General features: G+C 41.9%; 1 protein-coding gene across 10 annotated transcripts in view; it reads right to left on the reverse strand.

The window, feature by feature from the left end:
• The window catches only part of LOC147027513 (cyclic AMP-dependent transcription factor ATF-2-like), a 156,575-nt gene that overhangs the window by 17,804 nt on the left and 118,597 nt on the right, over nt 1-20,174 (reverse strand). For all 10 annotated transcript variants that reach the window (XR_015057071.1, XM_085876984.1, XM_085876985.1 and 7 more), the window contains 2 exons: nt 3,733-3,918; nt 636-744 (listed from right to left, as the gene is read on the reverse strand). Coding sequence is in view for 9 of the 10 variants with exons in the window: in XM_085876984.1 (XP_085733110.1) it covers nt 636-744; nt 3,733-3,918 (295 nt within the window). In the remaining variant the exon portion in view is untranslated. The remainder of the gene's footprint in view (nt 1-635; nt 745-3,732; nt 3,919-20,174) is intronic.

Below are 20,174 nucleotides of genomic sequence, written 5' to 3' on the forward strand. Positions count from 1 at the left end.
GGGTGCGATTTCCCGTGTATAACGACACGGTTCGACCCCAAAGCTCATAAGAGATCACTTCTGGAGCTGAAGCGAAATGCCAGAATAAAGGAGGGATTTTTCTTTTGTTTTATCTTCTCCCCTTGTTCGATTTTGTAACTGTGTGTGGAGGAGCCTCAAAATTAGATTTGGTTTTCCTCACGTTCTGTTTTTTATTTTTACACTTTGAATTATTGTAAATATTTAATATATTTTCATTAAACCCCAATATTTATTTAAGTTGCTTGTGTTGTCCATTTTTTGTGGGTTCGAGTTTAAACCCCTGTGCTGTGCTTCCATCTGTTAGGCATCCTTGCCGCCCCGTCCCGCGCGCGCGCTATAATCTCCGAGAAACTCGGCTGTTCGCCTCCAAGGGAAACCGCTCGGCGATCCGACATGGTAGCTGTTAACCGCCTGTCCACGACGATTGGGTCGGGGGAACTAACCTATTCACCCGGGCCACAACAATACATGCACACACACGGACACACTAAGGTGGATAGTTTGAGATCTGGGAGGACTCCGTTCCACCTTCTGAAACCTGCATATGGAGATACCAATCAATGACAATAAATTGGAGAAAATGAATATGTTTAGTAAAGGTCATATTGTACTACCTCTCGTGCTGCTACTGGCTGGTGGTGTCCTGCCTCCACCTCCCCCACTGCTGCTACTGCCACTGCTGGGAGTTGAGGCTGGAGGAGAATGCTGACTTTCTACTGTGATCTGCAATGAAGACTCAAATTAAAAATGGGCACACATGCAAAAACACACACACACACACACACACACACACACACACACACACACACACACACACACACACACACACACACACACACACACACACACACACACACACACACACACACACACACACACACACACACACACACAACCGCCCTTCCGTCAGTAATTAAGGTGAAGGTTGCATTTTTGCAGATGCAGTGCACTTTCACCAAAGGAACAGTAATTTTATCTCAAAAATGGCATCAGCTGTGGACAGGTTAGCAGCAAGCATCACAAGTCTGTCCATCTTTATCAGTCAGCAATGATAACAAGGATCTGAGGGGTGGAACATCCAACAGGAATTGGGAAGGTGAGGAGATACCCACAGAAATACAAACTCACCTGCACTTGGACTTGCATATGAATACAAACCCAAATTCTCAACTTTGTCGCTAACTCCAGCACTACAGTGTTAATCCAAAACCTACTATAACAAAATATCCTCTTTTTTACCTTTAGACTTACTGACCACCTGTAAACATGGTACAGGTGCCATCTTGGGGGGGGAAAAATAATAACTTTGCACCTCTATCTCCGAAACCACTCCATGGAAAAAAATTGAAACATGGCTCATTGTAAAGTTCTCCCCATGCGGAATAAGATAAGTTGATGATGACATCATCGGTGCCTTCATTACGACGCCATAATTTGACAAGTGCAAGCGATCTGGTCAGTATGAAAAAAAAAATTCTCTGTAATTGTTGAAACCGCTAACTGATCAATGCAAAACTTTAAATAATTAATGAACTACGCATGGAAAATATAGTTTGATAAAATGCACATCATCGGTCACTGGTCTGGCACCATAATGGATCAAAGAAAAACAAGTTCAAATGAGCAAAGATCCTCGTCCTCTTAATGATGACATCATAAAAACGAATATGACGTCATTGTGATGTATCAGGTTTGCGATAAATTATCTGTGCTAATGCCCGGCTTGATTCCCGCAAACAAAATTCAAACAGCTTGCCTAGTTTCGGAGATAATGGTATAGGCGATTTCCATTAGCAGAGATATTTTGACGTCATAACTTTTTTTTCTTGGAGGAATTTTCAAAATCGGAGATGGTTACTGCCTGTGCGTGGGCTTTCTGCATATACATGGCAAGTTTCACGAAGATCTGATGAAAACTCTGCATTGTGAAACAAAAAAGTCAAAAAATAGGAATGTTGTCATAATTGATATGACGTCATAGTGATGCATCATATGTGCGGTAATTCATCTCTGCTAATGCCGTGTTCGATTCCCGCAAACAGAATTCAAAAAGCTTGCCTAGTTTCGGAGATAATTTTTTAGGCGATTTCCATTAGCGGAGATATTTTGACGTCATAACTTTTTTTTCTAGGAGGAATTTTCAAAATCGGAGATGGTTACTCTCTGCACAGGGTATTTTTACATATATCTGCCAAGTTTCAGGAAGTTTCAATGAAAACTGTAGGCTGTGAAACAAAAAAGTCCACAAGAAGAAGATGAAGAACAACAACGTGAGTAAGACTTAGAGATCCTCCATGAGGATCTAAAAACAAACCTTAAAAAAACATAAAAAACACAATAGTTGGTGCAAGTCCTTCTCAAAACTGCGCAGAGTATGTATTCTATGAATACCATCTAGTTTTTCTACAGCCACACCTTGTCTTCTCTTGAGGTTAACTCCACACATTGCACCACACTTCACCCCCTCCTCCCCCACCAACCCCACCCATGAATGAAGAAAGAATTTCAGTCCCAATTCCACACCTGACTCACATTCAAGGGAAACTTTAAAAACCTTAAAATCTGCAGATCTAAAAACGAGACCATCAGGATTGCCTTTGAACAGTCTCATCTGGGTTAAATTCCTGACCCAATTATAAACTCTGAATGGTACTTCACAGGCAGAGCGTTGCAGAAATGAGTGTGCTATCCCTCAACTAGGCGTTAAGTTGGGGACCCGTCTGCTGGCTTTAGTTGGTGGACGTCAAAGATCCAAAAGTGTGTTATCGATGAAGTTTAGGTGAGTTATCGCCAACACATTGAACAAATTTAGTTTTGCTGCCCTAAATAACACCCGTTTAACATCAGACCTGGCCACCCAGCTCCTGAAAAGAATTGTGCCAACTTTACATGCTCTATCACCTGCTGGCACCATACTCCGGTACATAGCATAAAGAAGAGAAGACGACCATATATACAGTAACCCTGATCATTTTCTCCTTACAACTTTATATGAAAAAAATCTTTGGGCCAAATTCCTACCGTGGAATGGTGAATCTTGGGCTGGCCGATTCTGTCAATGCTCAGTTGGAAATACATTCTCCCACACACTAAACGCTCTCCAGTGCAGACAAACAACACCCTAACTGAATTGCTGGTTTTGAAAACGGAGTGAATTCTTTTTTATACAAGGCAGTTGGGAGATATTTCATCAGATTTTCACTTGAGGAACATCGCTCTACCCCGTTTTTAGCTTTGATAACATTAATTGTACTCAACTCAACTCATCATGTTGGACGTAATGGAGGATCCTTATTGGTAGGAAGTTGTGTAACAAACAAGGTGCAATTGAATCGCTCAAGGCAATGGACAGAGGAAAATGTTGGGTACCTGACCTGTGAGCACAATCGACATAATATGACCACGGACTTGCTGCTGTGGTGTACTGAACAATATAATAAACCATTTTGCAACAGTGTATATGAATCACTTTTCAACATGGCAAATGCATGATAATGCTTACTAATGGCTGCTGGCCCACAAATATAGTATTACTGCCCCCTCCCCCACCCCTATTTAAAATGCAAAGCAAGCCAACCACGTGTCGTGAGAAGTTGTACATTAATTTGCAGGTGAAGCAGAAGATGAGAGTTTTGTGCAAATTTGCAGATATTGACAGTGCTCCCTCAACCATATGCTCCCAATTGTCATGGGCACTCCTCTATAGTGTACCTGTGCCTGACTCAGTGGTGATGGTGACTGTGTTAGCCGTGTTTGCAACACAGGAGACGGTTGTTGCTGTTTGACTTCCTGTCGGGCCATGACCATCTCCAGAGCCTGTGAGAGTACCTCCACACCACCATTGTGTTGTGCACCGGCAGGAGGATCAGGCCCAGGTATCGGTGCACAAAGTTCAGCCTAGGGAAAGACAAACAAGAACCTGTTGTGAACCAGAAGATTAATCCCTGCGTATTTGTTGTGAAGGACAAATCCCTTGTGAAGGACAACCATAGAGATGCCTGTCTGCTACCTTTGGGCCCCTGTGTTGTACAATAGCTGGCTTTATACCCATCATTATGCTTGCCCATATGGTTGTGCTTTCCCCTGATGTTAAGCACTTATACACATCTGTATGAAGCATTCAATCCATCCATCCATCCATCCATCCATCCATCGGGACCATAATCTGCACAGAGCGTCGGTGCTGCCGAGCAGTCTCCTGGGCTATTGGGCACAATTCTGGATGGATCACCACTCCGACACAGGATACTCAAATGGCTCGATCATCCCAGGAAGCTGGTACTTGGTACTCATTTTTCCGACCTTAGGAGGATGACAGGCTGAGTGAACCCCACCCGATATTAATTCAACAGCCAAGTGGGATTTGAACTCAGGATCCAGAGATCCAAGCCCACCACCCAAACCATCAAGCCAACACCAGGCACATCTTCCGACCCTTGCTCTTAACCTACCTCTTTTTCTCCATCTGTACCACAAACATCACAGGCTTGTGCTGGGTTGTAACATGCTCTCCTGCCACTGCCTTAAAATCCATAACCCTACACAACTGTCGCTTCGTTACCACCACCAAATCCAATTCTGTTCTATGTTGTCCACTCCTATTGGTAATCTTGTGTTTTTCCCCACTTTTGAGAGAATGAACCAGCTCTGGCCATCCCATTCCTTGTCACCAGCTCCATCAGCTCTTGACCCTCTCTATTCCTCATTCCACAACCAAATTTACCAAAACATTCCACTTCTCCGGCTCTGCTACTCACACATGCATGTTAAAGTCCCCTGTAATGCACAGCATCATATCCAGCTCAACCATTTCCATCATCCTCTCCAGTGAGTCCCTGAATTCCTGCTTCTCCGCCCCCAATCCTTCTGGTTTGTGGCCCATATACCGACAAAACACAAACTATTTGCCCCTGTCCCACCAACCATGCCACAACAATCCGTCCCTCCCATCATTTCACTCTGACTGACAAATTTTTCATGCCGATGCACATTGAAGCTGATCCACCAGGGAAAAAAATTCTGATTGAAGCTGATACTCTGCTCTCTAATATAAGAAGAAAGTTTGTTTGTTTGTTTGGTTGTTTATGCATTCGGACGTTGCAGGAGCCAGTGCAACCAAACTTTGTATGGCCTCCTCTTTCATCCAGAGGAAGGTCGGTCAAGGGATATGTTTGGATTAAAAAAAATTGACCACAGATAAAACCAGATAATTGGCCTTCAGGCCTCCATCGGGTCTTGTGCTTATACACTGCCTGCATTTTTTTCCTGGGAGAGATCGAGTAATATGTGTTGTGAAGATTGCATGCTGAGGTTGTATTGATTTGTTGTCACCAACACAAATATAATTATTTGGAGTATTTCATTTAAATTCTCTGGACAACGCCGGGTACTTCAGCTAGTTATTTAATAAGAAGCCACTACACAATATAAACATTATGCAACAAAATTATTTTATCCAACTCCCATTCTGTACCCCCTCTCAGATGACATTGCAACTTAGAAGTTGCAAGTGATGTAGGTGTATAAATTACCATTATTTATGGATATATGTGCAAGTACAGCATGAGGCCCATCGACCGACACACACACACACACACACACACACACACACACACACACACACACACACACACACACACACACACACACACACACACACACACACACACACACACACACACACACACACACACACAACAAAATGAAACATCAAGCAAGTTCCTCAGAGGAGAAGAGGGCCACCAAATATGTTTAGAAAAATCAATGCATACCAAAAATGTACCTGACGACTGTCAGATTGGCCGAGTACGTGAATAATTCAACAGACTACAGTCTCCGTGTTTGTTTCTACACCAAATCTAATATGTATGCAAACACAGGGATGGCAAGCCAGAAAAGGTATCCTGAACCAAATTTGCAAACAATATATTTCTAAAGACAAGTGTGAATAGAAGATGTCACATAAGAAATGAAAAAAAGCAATGATTGCAGCTCCAACGATTGCAAAACAGAAAAAATAAAAACATAAAGTGAGATACTGGAATCAACAGATGTACACTGACGAGGAGAATGATAAAAGAGCAGGGAGATTAAAAAAAAGATAGTTGCACAGATTGGAGATAGACAAAGGCAGATCATTGTAATGGCTAATAAGAGGTCAGCTCACATGGGATAAAGAACTAATCATAATAAATGCCCAAGATCAGGAACACTATGCCAATGGTTTGAAGAAAATTGAGGGATTAAGTCAATGAGACAGGTATAGGTTTTGCAAGATAGAAATAGAAAGAACGAGTCAACTCCTATCGGGATGTAAAACACTCAAGTCAGAATAGTTGTACACATAAAAGCACAACGTGTGTAGAGTAATCCACTGGCACATCTGCAACAATTTCAATATCCCAGTTTTAGAAAACTCATGGAAACATGAAACAAAAGCGATTACTGAAAACAAGGAAGTAATGCTCATGTACGACCTAATGATCCCATAGTGTGTGAACATAGAAAACAAAGCATTGCGACCGGATATAATACTTAGGTACAAAAAAAGAAAAGAAAGCATTGCAAATTGAGGTGTCAGTACCCAGCAAATTTGGCCTAAATGACACAGAAGTCAAGAAAATGATCAAATACTGAGACCTGAAAAATAAAATAAAAATATCTTGGAAAATGAAGTGCCAAAATTTTACCAGTGATAATTGGAGGAACAGGAATAATAAAGAAGAGCCTCACAGAGATCTTAAAAGCCATCCCTGGGAATATTACGACAAATGAACTAGTTACAAGCTGTCGGGCTCGGTGATGATCCAGAAAAGTCGGTCCGGGTCGGTGCGGAAAAGAGCATTCGGAACAAAACTTTGAGAACTACAATGGCACTAAGTAGAGCACATACCTCTGCCAGGCTGAACAGTTTACGTTTTGTATCCCAAAGATAGGCCAGATCTGGATCCATACCTGCACCAAACTCGAATCGGCTTGTTCTTGTCACCTAACTCATCCACCTCGTTTTATCATAACCCGTCCACAACTTTTGAAATATCATGCCATATATCGTTTTGGCACCATCTCTGAATGGTGAAGAATCAATTTTAAAAACAGGCTAAACAGTTTACGTTTTGTAACTCACTCATAGGCTGGATCTGGATCCGGACCTGAACCAAAATCGAATCGATTCTTCCTCGTCACATACCCAGCCAGTCCACCAAGTTTCGTCCGAATCAGTTCACAACTTTTTGAGATATTGTGCTATATATCCTTTTCACTCAATGGTGAAGAATCACTGAAAAAATTAAAGTAGCCGGATCCGGATCTGGATCTTCACCAAAATCGAATCAATTAGTACTGATTACACACTCAACCTTCCCCCAAATTGTCCGAATCCATCCACAACTTTTTGAGATATCTTGTTCACAGACAGACAGACAGACAGACAAGGGTGAAAAAATCAAAAATACTCTTTATTGCCAAATCACTTGGTCACTGTCATGTCCAAATATCAGCTTCCTAGCTCAAAAGTTGCCTGAGATATTGCCCAGATGGGAAATAAAATTAAAAAGTAATTAATAAATCGCGAATAATTAAGTAATTAATCAATTGTTTGGTTAATCCAAAAAAAACAAAACCGTTTTTGCCAAAGCACATCTTCACTTTTGCTCCCAAACATCAGCTTCCTATCTCAAAGGATGGCTGAGATATCGCCAGGACAAGCATGAAAGAAAATAATTAATCTATTAATTAATTAATCAATAAATCAAAAATACTCTTTACAGCCAAATCACTTGGTCACCGTTATGTCCAAATATCAGCTTCCGAGCTCAAAAGGTGCCTGAGATATTGCCCAGATGAGAAATAAAATAAATAAGTACTTAATAAGTCGATAATAATCAAGTAACTAATCAATTAATTGATGAATCAAAAAATAATTTAAAAACGTTTTTGCGAAAGCACATCTTCACTTTTGCCCCTAATTTCAGCTTCCTAGCTCAAAGAATGGCTGAGATATCACCTGGACAAACAAACAAGAAAGAAAACAAGAAAACAAACGGAGTAAAAACCGAGTACTCCCTTCCTTCGGGGCCCGGCGATGACGTCATGCATCGCCTCGATATGGAATTGGGAAGGAGAGGTGTACAATAATAACAATAATAAATGGAGAGATCATAGAACATCTCATTCCACACAATGTTCAAGTATAAAATTAAATAAAACAAAGATTTTAAAGGTCGTATAAAAAATAATTATAATTCTGCAAGTTTACCGCTGTTGACGCAGTGGGTATTACACCACCTTATTTAACATGTCACATTAGTTCTTCATGCCTGTTTGTTTCCTTTATCACGTCCTTAAAAGCAGTAAGTTTCCTGTTTGGAATGGTTTTCCTGGTTGGAAAGGTTTTTTGACTGCCAGGCAGGCAGGTAGACAGAATAAAAAAATATTGTTGCGGTTCTGGAAACTGCATGCGTGCAAGGCAATGGTACCCAACATGCAGTGATCCCCAGACAGTTATTTCATTAATATACGTGCAGTTAGACCTTTCCCTCATGTCTAATGGGTAAACGGGACGAAGTGTGTTGTGTGGGTCTCATAGTTGGGTCTGATTACATCTTTCTTCCTTTCCGCCACCAGGGTACGTATGAATGTCCTCGCGTAGGCGAAAAGAAGCATCAACCACACGATGGAAAAACCCTCCGCGACAAGAATACTATGACCAAGGGAATAGTAGAGCCATACAATAAATCCCAACGCTGTACAGGACATGCACGGCGCACTCTTTTCAACCCAAATCTGCATCTAATAATTATATCCAATCCTTTCCTTCAATCCATGACACAGATCGGGGCCGGCACCGTGCTCAGGCAGCTTCTTTTGAGGATCACCACTGTGAGAAATAACCGCATGCATGATAGCGGAGCCCCGTGATAATTACCATTGCACTGTACGGGGCACGTATAGTGCACCTCTTCATTCGGGTCTGCGCGCTGATTACAATGGCATCTTACCATCGACCTTCGCTCGCCACCTCGGTCACCAATATCTTCCCGCACCTCTGCCTCGATGCAGCCGCCACTAAGCAGAGGCGCAGATGCACGGCCCAGATCGCTCGAGCCGCGTAGCCTACCACGGAGCGGGCGCATTGACCGGCACGGCCCTCGGCCAGTCACCAGAGCACGGCCCAGGAGTTTGCGCAAGGCGATTCATATCGCGGGGTTCGGAGCGAGACGATTCCGCAACTCGGCTATGTCTCTTCGGATGTAAAATAATTATCCGTGTGCGACAGCCTGTGATTCCGGAGAGTCTGGTGGGAACCTGAGATAGCTTCCCCCTGCTCGTGGTCTTCTCACCGCGACCCCCAGCCACAACAATATTATCTCATTCCTCTCTGCACATGTGTGATCAGGAAGAAATCATGGCTAACATACAATACTGCTAAACTGTGTGTTCATTGTCCAATTACTGTTCAAAATATAAAATTCAATTGAAATCAAGATGTTCCTCGATCATAAAAAGATGTTTGTGGATGGACAGACAGACAGAGGTGAACCGGTTGCTTAGGCCGAGGTCATATTTGCTCTACGGCGAGGATATGGCGGCCGTATGCCCTCTGAATTGACAGAAACGTGCGGCGGCCGCAGAGAAACTGAGGTGGCCTCAGGGAGGCCCTACGCCGTTTGGCTGTATTTTACAGGCCGTAAAGGTGCCGTTGAATTATAGCGCGGAGTTATAACTTTTTTTCATTTCTATGTTTGCCGTAGCAATTCGACAAGCCAAGCTATGACGTAGATGTGTTCCACGTCGACCATACATAGGGCGTACGGTGGGCTTGCGCTATTCGTGCAGCTGCCGTAAGCTCTTCTCAATGAAAAATGAATTTTCCCAACCCCCAAAAAATTACGGCGGCCGCACTATTTCCACGGCCGCCGTACGGTGGCCTTGTGGTCTGTGTGACTACCTGCGGGCAACGCAAGGTCGACGCACGGTTCCCCTACGCCCGCCGTGCACCTACGTACGGCCTCCGTGGCAGTCTGCGTCGACCGTGCGTCCACCGCGCACTACCGCTAGAGATCGGAGTATCGGTGTTTGCCGGTACACAGTGGTGCCCCCAGAATCCCAATTTAATTCGTTCCAGGAGGCTGTTCGGATTGCAAAAAGTTCGGATTCAAAAAATATTTTCCCAATAAGAAATAATGGAGTGAATTAATCCGTTTGTGGACCCAAAGAAAATCCACTTTCAAAACACTTTAAACTGAAATTCGCCGTGTTTAAGGTAAAATAAGATGAGTAAATGACCTTCGGTGGCGGTGTATTGTATGGAAACTGGTACAATCACCACATCCAAAGGTCCACACAGGCTCGAGCTCCGTCCTGGGTTCCGATCGCTCGCGCACTCTGCGAGAGCGCTGCCCACAGGGCAGCTCATCAAACATGATGCCCGCAGAACCACAATCACTTTCATCAAACGCATCGGGCTGACGTAATCATGGATATTCCAAATTACAACTGATTTTGCTGTGAAATTCAATCCTTGCCTGACAGTCTGTCACACCACGTGATCGGATTGCTCTTTTTGTTATTAATTGAAACACAAGATGATTAAAAAAAAAACATCACAAATGAAGGTGAAAACACGAGGTAAGGCCTAAGTCACATTTGGCTCGGCGGCGGGAGGGTCTACAAAATGTACGGGCACTAGCAGTTATAAAGCGGCCGCGGTATTTCTACGGTCACACAATGTAGCAGTCAGATGTTTTTATTTTTCGGGTAGACGCACGGGGTATTTATAAATTGTGGAGACCGAAAACGTGGTGGTGCCGTACGGTCTTTGATTTGATGTCGCACGGTGACCTTAGGGCGGTCCTGCGGCAGTCATATAATTTTCAAGGTGACCGCAAGGCGACTGCAGGGGGACCCTAAGCCGAACGTGCGGCCAGACGGACGGTAACGAATGGGTTAACATTTTTTTTTTTTAAACCAGTTCTTTTGTTTCGGCTTGTCGCATTTCTATGGCGAACGTAGAAATGAAAAAAAGTTATAACTCTGCGTTATAATTCCACGGCGACCTTACGACCTGTAAAATATAGCCATACGGCGTAGGGCCACCCTGAGGCCACCTCAGTTTCTCTGCGGCCGCCGCACGTTTCTGTCAATTCAGAGGGCGTACGGCCGCCGTATCCTCGCCGTAGAGCAAATGTGACTGAGGCCTAAAGTATCGATCGACACACGAGAGATGCTTTCACGAGGACTTCCACCGACAAACTGAATGAACAAAGCGTGAAGATGCGGCTCGAACAGGTGGGGGAGACATGTGAACAAACATGAACGCCACGTTGTGTTCGGTTTTTTAAAATGTATTAGGTTTTTAGGGCAAAATTTTCTCGAAAAAATTGTTCGGATTCCAATTTGTTCAAACAATGGGGCGTTCGGATTCTGGGGGCAACACGGTATATTATAGTTATAGTATATTCAGTTATATATACTGTTATATTTTTATTTCAGTAAAAAAAAAGAACTGGTATATATACCCACTCGTTACCGTCCGTCTGGCGCACGTTCGCCTTAGGGTCCCCCTGCGGTCGCCTTGCGTCTGCCTTGAAAATTCTATGGCCGCCGCAGCGACGCCCTAAGGTCACCGTGCGACATCAAATCAAAGACCGTACGGCACCCCCACGTTTTCGGTCTCCACGATTTCTAAATATGCCGTGCGGCTCCCCGAAAAATAAAAACATATGTGACTGCTACATTGTGTGACCGTGGAAATACTGCGGCCGCCGTATAATTGCTCGTGGCCGCAGATTTTGGAGACCCCACGGCCGCCATGGCAAATGTGACCTAGGCCTTAACCGCGCTTTTCGCTTTGCATGCGCAGGGGAATAAAAAAAATAAAGTGGTAAGGTAAATGAAATGTTAAATCGATGACATTTACCGTTTATGATCAGAAATGGTTTCATTGAATGTTTTTGTCTATTTATGGCAGTATGGTATTAATAATGATTGAATCTTCCAAGTCATCTCTCAATTCAGTGATCAGGTGAGCAAATTCTCAAATGCTGCGAGTTTTCCACGACCTTCCACCATTTGACAAAATTTCACGACTTTTCTACAAATTTCAAGACAAAGTTTCATGGCGTATGTGCACTCACCTCTGCGCTGTCTCGTCTGGCTTCAAATCTTGATGCAGCTATAAGCTGGCACCCTGGTGCTTTGCAGGCAGTACGATTCGTAAATGTGTACGCCACCCAACAGAAATATGTTTTTGCCGACTCTTTGAATATACTTCAAATGTTGACCATTTGAACGTAATAATTTTTTTATTAAATTGCATGTGTGTTCATCGAGTCCCATCATGATACTTGGGCGAGGTTATAAAGCTTTGGGAAAGTGAAGTTGCCAAGTTGAAGACAAAGGGCACAGCTGTGTTGAGGACAGGCTACGATGCTGTGAACACAGGTAAGAGCAATCCCTTTATCTCCCTTGGTCTGTCACTGGAGCTGCAGTCAGCAGCCAACCTCCTACGTGCAGATCCTGTAATTACTGGCACAAATTGCACGCACACAACTGCAGTCTGGGGAGCAAAATGTGAGCAACTGCCATTCTAATAACTCCCTTTAGTCATCATCCCTGCTCCTTTCCCCCATAAAAATACTTAATTAGCCTCGTTAAGGTCTAGCCAGTTCACATGAGCAGCAGTTTAGCTCTGTGGGAAGCTCCATAAAGCACCTGAACTGGTCAGGCTTGCAGACAAACTGCCCTATTCGGTCACTCATCACACAGACTCCATTCTATCAATATTTAATGTGCCGCTAATAATTGGGACAGAATCTGTTTATTTGTGCTGATCTGGGATGCTGCTCCAGAATCTGCAGATGCTCTCAACTCGGACAAATAGCAAACCTTTCCTTCGTTTCAATTATTGCATCACTGTCACAAACTAAACATGCAGCATGTTGATTTGGCAAGCGCGTGTGAAGCTTATCAACATCTTTAAATAATTCATGACATTTACACTTCGAGTTGATGGCCAACAGAATGAAAGTTTCATGGTAACGAGTGGGTTATTCTACATCATAAATTATTGCTGACAAATCCGGATGTTGCTTCAACACGACAAGAAATGTGAATTGTCTAATGAATACGTTTCGGTGAAAATCCTTTTGAAAAATAAAGACTCTTTGCAATGGTCATTCATTGCCGTTTCATCTTGCGTGGCAGTGAACCACATGTGGGCTGCTTAAGTGGCTCTGGCTCGGAGGAAACCTCAAGAGCGATGTACCTTGGCTGTTTGGGAGTAATCCCTATTTGACTGTGACGGCAGGAGTGGTGCACTCGTGTACCATGCCGACCTGCATATCTCCCTCACTGCCTCAGACCGTTCATTTCCTCCGAGTACGACATGGAAAGGTCGAACTACTCGGACATTATCAAGCCAAGAAATTAATCGAGCTGTAGAAAAGAAAAAAAAAAAAAACGTTATTTTGCTCGCATCGTAATTGGTATGTTTTAACATTACTTCACATTCTGCAAGTATTATCGTCACCATACAATGTAATAAATAAAAGGAGCTCGGTCTCAGCGTGCATGCGTGCGTCCATCCATCAACAATTGTCTTGTAGCGGATACCACAAATCAAGCAATCACGGTATCCCTGACACAGCGCAGCATAGCAATACATGCATGCACGCACATATGTACACACAGCATATAATGTGCAACACATACACACATGAGAAGAGTTTGTTTCCTGGCATAGCCCCTGCTTAATACATACCCCAAACAGTTGATCATGGGGAGGGTGAGGGGGAGTGGAAGGAGTAGGGGCAGGGTGAGGAATATATATATATATATATATTTTTTTTTTACTTATGAAATCGAAAGATTTCGTAAGTATATTGATGACTTCCGTCCTCTGTTTGTGTGTTTGTTTGTAGGCACGATAACTTAAGAACGGAAGAAGCTACCAATGTCAAATTACACCACGTGATTCAGGAGGGTGATGGCTAGTGATTTTCACTCCGCTGATTAGATTTTGGTCAAAATCGGTCAAAGGTCAAGGTCACAGTGAGGTCAAACATAATTCCATAAATTCTTGTGGAGAAATGGAGTATTTTTGCTTTGGTCGACGTTACGAGTTCGTTTTAACTTCGATTTTAATTTTGTCTTCGGTTTTTGCGATCGCTTAGGACGCCTAACACTCGGTAGTCAAAATTCTGGTAAAAATCGGATATTTTGGAGACGTTTTAAGATTGTATAAAAATATTTCACCCGCCACGTCATGGCCGTCACGTGGTGCAGCGCGCTCGAGCAGACGCGTCGTTGAGTCACGTAAAGGTTTTGCGTGTGTGCGCTGACGGTGTTTTCAATAAAGATGGTGTTTAAAAGTCATTTTTCATCCCAATAAAGCTTATCGTCGCATGTCTGACTCGCTAAGCCGTTGGATGGTGTAAAGATTGTTTGTGGATGACCGAATATTACGGTTTTATGATTGATAAAATAATATGAAATAATTCCATAAATTCCTGTGGAGAAATGGAGTATTTTTGCTTCGGTCGACGTTACGAGTTCATTTTAACTTCGATTTTAATTTTGTCTTCAGTTTTTGCGATCGCTTAGGACGCCTAACACTCAGTTGTCGAAATTCTGGTAAAAATCTGATGTTTTGGAGACGTTTTAAGATTGTATAAAAATATTTCACCCGCCGTGTCACAGCTCGTCACATGGCACAGCGCGCTCGAGCAGACGCGTCGTTGAGTCACGTAAAGGTTTTGCGTGTGCGCGCTGATGTCATCGCGCTCGCCCGGGCTTCCTTTCGAGTTGGGGAGGCCGTCGAGTCTGACCTTCATGTTACGTTAATCCGCGGTAACTCGAGAACGGAAGAAGCTACCAATGTCAAATTACACCACGTGATTCAGGAGGGTGATGGCTAGCGCTGATTAGATTTTGGTCAAAATCGGTCAAAGGTCAAGGTCACAGTGAGGTCAAGCATTGGATTTTTAATGGTTTGGTACAGAATCATTGTAGAAACTTCTGGTTTGCGTCGCTACCTTCTCGAGAGACAGCTTTTATTAGACAAGGTCAGAGCTCAAGTTGACGATTTTGTAAGTACCAGTCTATGACTGCTTGTTATTTTTTTGATCTTCCTCTTTGTATGTTGTTGTATATTATTTGTAATTCAACATGGAAAAATGCTTTGATGAATATCCCATGAGCACTCTCCTCCTCCTCGCTCCCTGAGTGTATTGCTGGGCCGGTATCTATACACCGCCTAATTTTATTATTTTCCCTATTAACAACGTTTTTTTTATTTTTTATTTTGGCAATTATTCAAAGATTGGTATTCCCATCAGTGAAGTAATGGGTCTTACATTCTTGTGACTATTTAAGAGTTCTTCTTTTGTAAAATCACCTTATTTGGTTTGTTTTAAACTGCTCCTTCCCAATTCCATATCCAGGCAATGCATGATGTCATCGCCTGGCACCGAAGGAAGTACAGTACTCTGTTTTCACTCCGTTTGTTTGTTTTCTTTCTTGTTTGTCCGGGCGATATCTCAACCATCCTTTAAGCAAGGAAGCTTAAATTTGGGGACAAAAGTGAAGATGTCCTTTGGCAAATATGGTATTTTTATCTTGCCAAAACGAAGTTTTTGCAAGATATGTTAGTCAGCTTGTATGTTTTTTTGTTTTTTTTGTCTGTAATCACGTATAAAAAATTCTGCAGAGCACAGTTATCATTGGAAATTTTTGTAACTTCGCATATCAGAGGCATATAGAGGTCCCTTTCAGCGCATAAAATTTTGAAGGTCAAGGTCAAGGTCACTTTGTCGCAAATCAGGGGAGTCGACGAAACCCTTATTTTTTGAGTAATTTTGATCGGGTCGTCTTCAAACTTCATGGGAATATAGTTCATGGTCTGGCGCTCAGCTGATTAATTTTTGGTGGCGATTGGCCTTGACCTTCATGGTTAATGCCTTAGGTCAAACATATTTGACCCCAAGGTCAAATTTTCAAGTTTTAGGAACCATATCGTGTAGTACCTCAAATTGAACACCTCGATGAGTGCTTTCTAGATATGTCAAGCTTGAGACATTATGACGTCATTTGGTGACGTTATGAGGCAAACGCATATTTTTCATGGTTACTCTGTAGAACGATTCTCATCGGAATCTCTCCCAGGCAGATATTCCTCAAGGAGTCGCTCCTGGTGGATAGCAGCTCTGTTCACCTCTGTGTGACCTTAAATAAGTCACACGTGGTCACCTTTTGGCAAGATACGGGTCACCCTGCAGGTGACATTGGTTTTTTTTATTTGTTTTTGATTAATCAATCAATCAATTAATTAATTAATTAATTTCTCATCTGGGCAATATCTCAGGCACCTTTTGAGCTCGGAAGCTGATATTTGGACATGACAATGACCAAGTGATTTGGCTATAAAGGGTATTTTTGATTTATTGATTAATCAATTAATTATTCATTTTTCGATTCATTACTTAATTTTCAAAAAGTTACAGATTCAGATGAAACAATGGTGGTTTTGGTATGCTATTAGCCAATTGATTAAAGAATTATTTGACAATTATTATTTATTGATTATAACTATGCAGTTAATCAATCAATCAATTACTGTACACTGTTCCCTCCCAATTCCGTCTCCATGCGCTGCAAGGCGGCATCGCCGGGCACCGAAGGCAACCCGGCAATGTCGTGCGCTGGAGGATTTGTTCTTTATTACTTACGAAATCTTTAGATTTCGTAAGTATATTGTTGACTTCCATCCTCTATTTGTGTGTTTGTTTGTAGGCACGATAACTCGAGAACGTAAGAAGCTACCAATGTCAAATTACACCACGTGATTCAGGAGGGTGATGGCTAGCGCTGATTCGATTTTGGTCAAAATCGGTCAAAGGTCAAGGTCACAGTGAGGTCAAACATTCGATTTTTGATGGTTTGGTACAGAATCATCGTAGAAACTTCTGGTTTGTTTCGCTACCTTCTCTAGAGACAGCTTTTATTAGACAAGGTCAGAGGTCAAGTTGACGATTTCATAAGTACCAGTCTATGATGCTTGTTTATTTATTTGGCATGGGGGTGGTGAACTTTGAATGCACCTCTACTTGTTTTATTATATTTTTCTTTCACTGATACAAGGCTTATGGATGAGCCTGTACATATACAATGGAATATTGTTTGAAGGAACTCGATATAACGGATATTAAAAATAAAAAAAAATTAATGCCACTTTTGTTGGGCGATTCAATTTTAAAGAAATGGTTTCAGCCCAATACGAGTGAAATATAGAATTGTCTGATTATTATTTTTTTTTAATTCACAAAATCCATTAAAAAAATGCAAACAAATTTAATTTAAAATATTATTTATTAGGCTTCAGTTATTAAGTGCTATCATGGCCAACCAGGAACTGCAGGTTGGTTCATTCGTTTGAATGCAGCACAAGGCTGTGAGGTAGAACTATTGAATGAGGGTGTGGCTGTGCAACTGATCCAATGCCCTTTGTTAGTTAGGATAGGAATTTGGAATTTGTTTGGGGTGTTTGTGATAGCTCGCCTACTCTTCGCGAAGGATACCATGGGATCTTCAACGTCCACCAACAAATTATGGCAGACGGGACGCGTTTAATGTCCAACCGAGGGACAGCACACACATCAATCACCAACCCTGAACGTAAATCACGAGGATGACAGTTGATAGCTGGGTCTGGTTTCAAACCCAGGAGAGAGAGCTTAGAGGCAAGTGTGCGCATCTCTATGCCATCCTGTCAGCCCTGGAATAGCTGGTGCTACAATGGAAGGCAAATGTAGAATATTTTAAATAGTGAGGGGGGAATGCGTTTGATGTCTCGTCATGTTTACACACCGTGGATGCTAGTAGGCACATTTACGTAATTTCTAAAAGTCCCAATATAAATAATTATTCAATACAATGACCAGTCCATGGAACATATCTGTTCATTATAATGGGACTCTACTGTCATAACAGGAACATACAGGAGAAATCAGTGAACTTGCACATGGATTACATGGACATCATTACAAAACAGACCAATTAACATACCATACAGGATCAGGAAGTGTTCCAAAAGATAGATATATCAGATAATCACAATCGTCCAATAAATTTTTCTGATATTTTTCAATATACAGGTACAAAGGTGTGATTAGTAAGGAAAAAAACAAACACTTTCCTTTCTCAAGAATAAGGGATGATCTAAAAGGTGACTTGATAACATGATTCCGGGCAATAGTAGTCTCTAACACAGACTGATTGCTTCTTTCTTTGGCAAAGCAATGCACACGTATCCAGCTGGATTCATTGACCATGAAGATAAATCTGGGAATTGTCATAACCCTCCAAGCAACATTTTCAGCCATGATGTATGGAAACTTTAATGGAAAGGAGTGGTAACCACCCCTCCCAAAACCAAGCCCCCACTCACCCCATACCCCCCCCTCACCCCCCATATTAATGTACATATTGCCAAGTCTGGATGCATACTTTTGTGAATAGGTACATGTGGGCCAAATGCAATGGGAACCGAGTAGCTGGCAACATTTCCCATGAATCAAATTTCCTCTTTTCCACACTTCATGTCAATTATCGTTATATTATTACCAGAATGTAAGAACCGTCACATGTCTGATGATAATACCAATCTTTGCAAAATAATAACTGTTGTTGTTAATGGGAAAAAATAAAATTAGGTGGTGCATAGATACCAGCCGAGCTATACATTCAGGTAGTGACAAGGGGGTGAGTGTTAATGGGATATTAATCACAGCCTATTCAGATGCTGAATTAAAAATAATATATAACATACGAAGAGGAAGATAAAAATAAAAACAAAATTCTCACCATCCCCCGACCCCTCTTTTTATCAAACTGTCTGGGGTACATATTAGGCACGGGCTATAGGCTATACCAGGAAACAAACTCTCCTCATGCGTATATGTATATATATATATATATATATATATATATATATATATATATATATATATATATATATATATATATATATATATATATATACACACACCTATACATGTTGTTGTGGTTCTGGAAACCACATCCCTCCAACACCAATAGCAGCCAAAATGCAGTAGTCCCCAGTCAGTTATTTCATTAATGTATGTTCAGATAGTCCCTTCCTTCTTGGCCAGTTGGTCGAACGGGACAGTGCGTTGTGCAAATCTCATAGTTAGGTCTGATTAAACCTCTGTACCTCATTCCGACTCTGCCTTTTTCTCTATTCCTGAGGTAAATCCAAGCAAAGGGTCCTCACGCGAGCCAGCAGGCGCTACGCTCGGACACCCATCGAAAAAACCACATGCGCATCCTTCGCGTAATAATGCGTCCTCACAGAAGACCAAGGGCAGCAGTAGAAGCCAACAATAAACGCCAGCACTGCATGGAGTGTGTGCAGCACAACGATGACCCCACAACCACTGTTCAGGCGATCAGAGGCATAACCAACACACCAAATGCTAACATATAGTATGCACGCGGCGCACTCTTCTTCAATCCAAATCTCAATTAATAAATATATCTGTCCCCTTTTCAATGCGAATCTCCATCAAATAATTATATCCAATCCTTTCCTTCAATTCCCTGCCACAGATCAAGGCTGGCACCGTGCATCCCACTGCCTCTGATAACCGCGAACACGATGCTTGATGGCGGGTGGACCCGTGCGCTGACCAAGTGCACTGTATGGGGCATGCTCGATGGTGGGCAGACCCGCCTGTGTGTGTGTGTGTGTGTGTATATACATACATACATATATATATATATATATATATATATATATATATATATATATATATATATATATATATATATATATATATCGTCGACCGAGAATTAACAGGGTCTATCTGACATTTCATTCAAATTTAGAAGAAGTCCATGTAGAAGGGCAACAGAGGAAACTAAGTAAGATTATTTTATGTAACCTTTATATGTACCTGTTATGTAGCACACGATATGAAAATAAAATGTTATGAGATAGCGGCAATTCCACTTTGAATTTTTGATTTCATTTTTCTCAAACTTTAAAAAAGTGTAGTTGGACCTTGTTAATTCTCGGTCGACGATATATATATATATATATATATATATATATATATATATATATATATATATAT

This window comes from Eptatretus burgeri, chromosome 4 (genome assembly GCF_056783735.1).
Source record: "Eptatretus burgeri isolate ZD-2024b chromosome 4, Ebu_testis_v1, whole genome shotgun sequence".
NCBI lineage: Eukaryota > Metazoa > Chordata > Myxini > Myxiniformes > Myxinidae > Eptatretus > Eptatretus burgeri.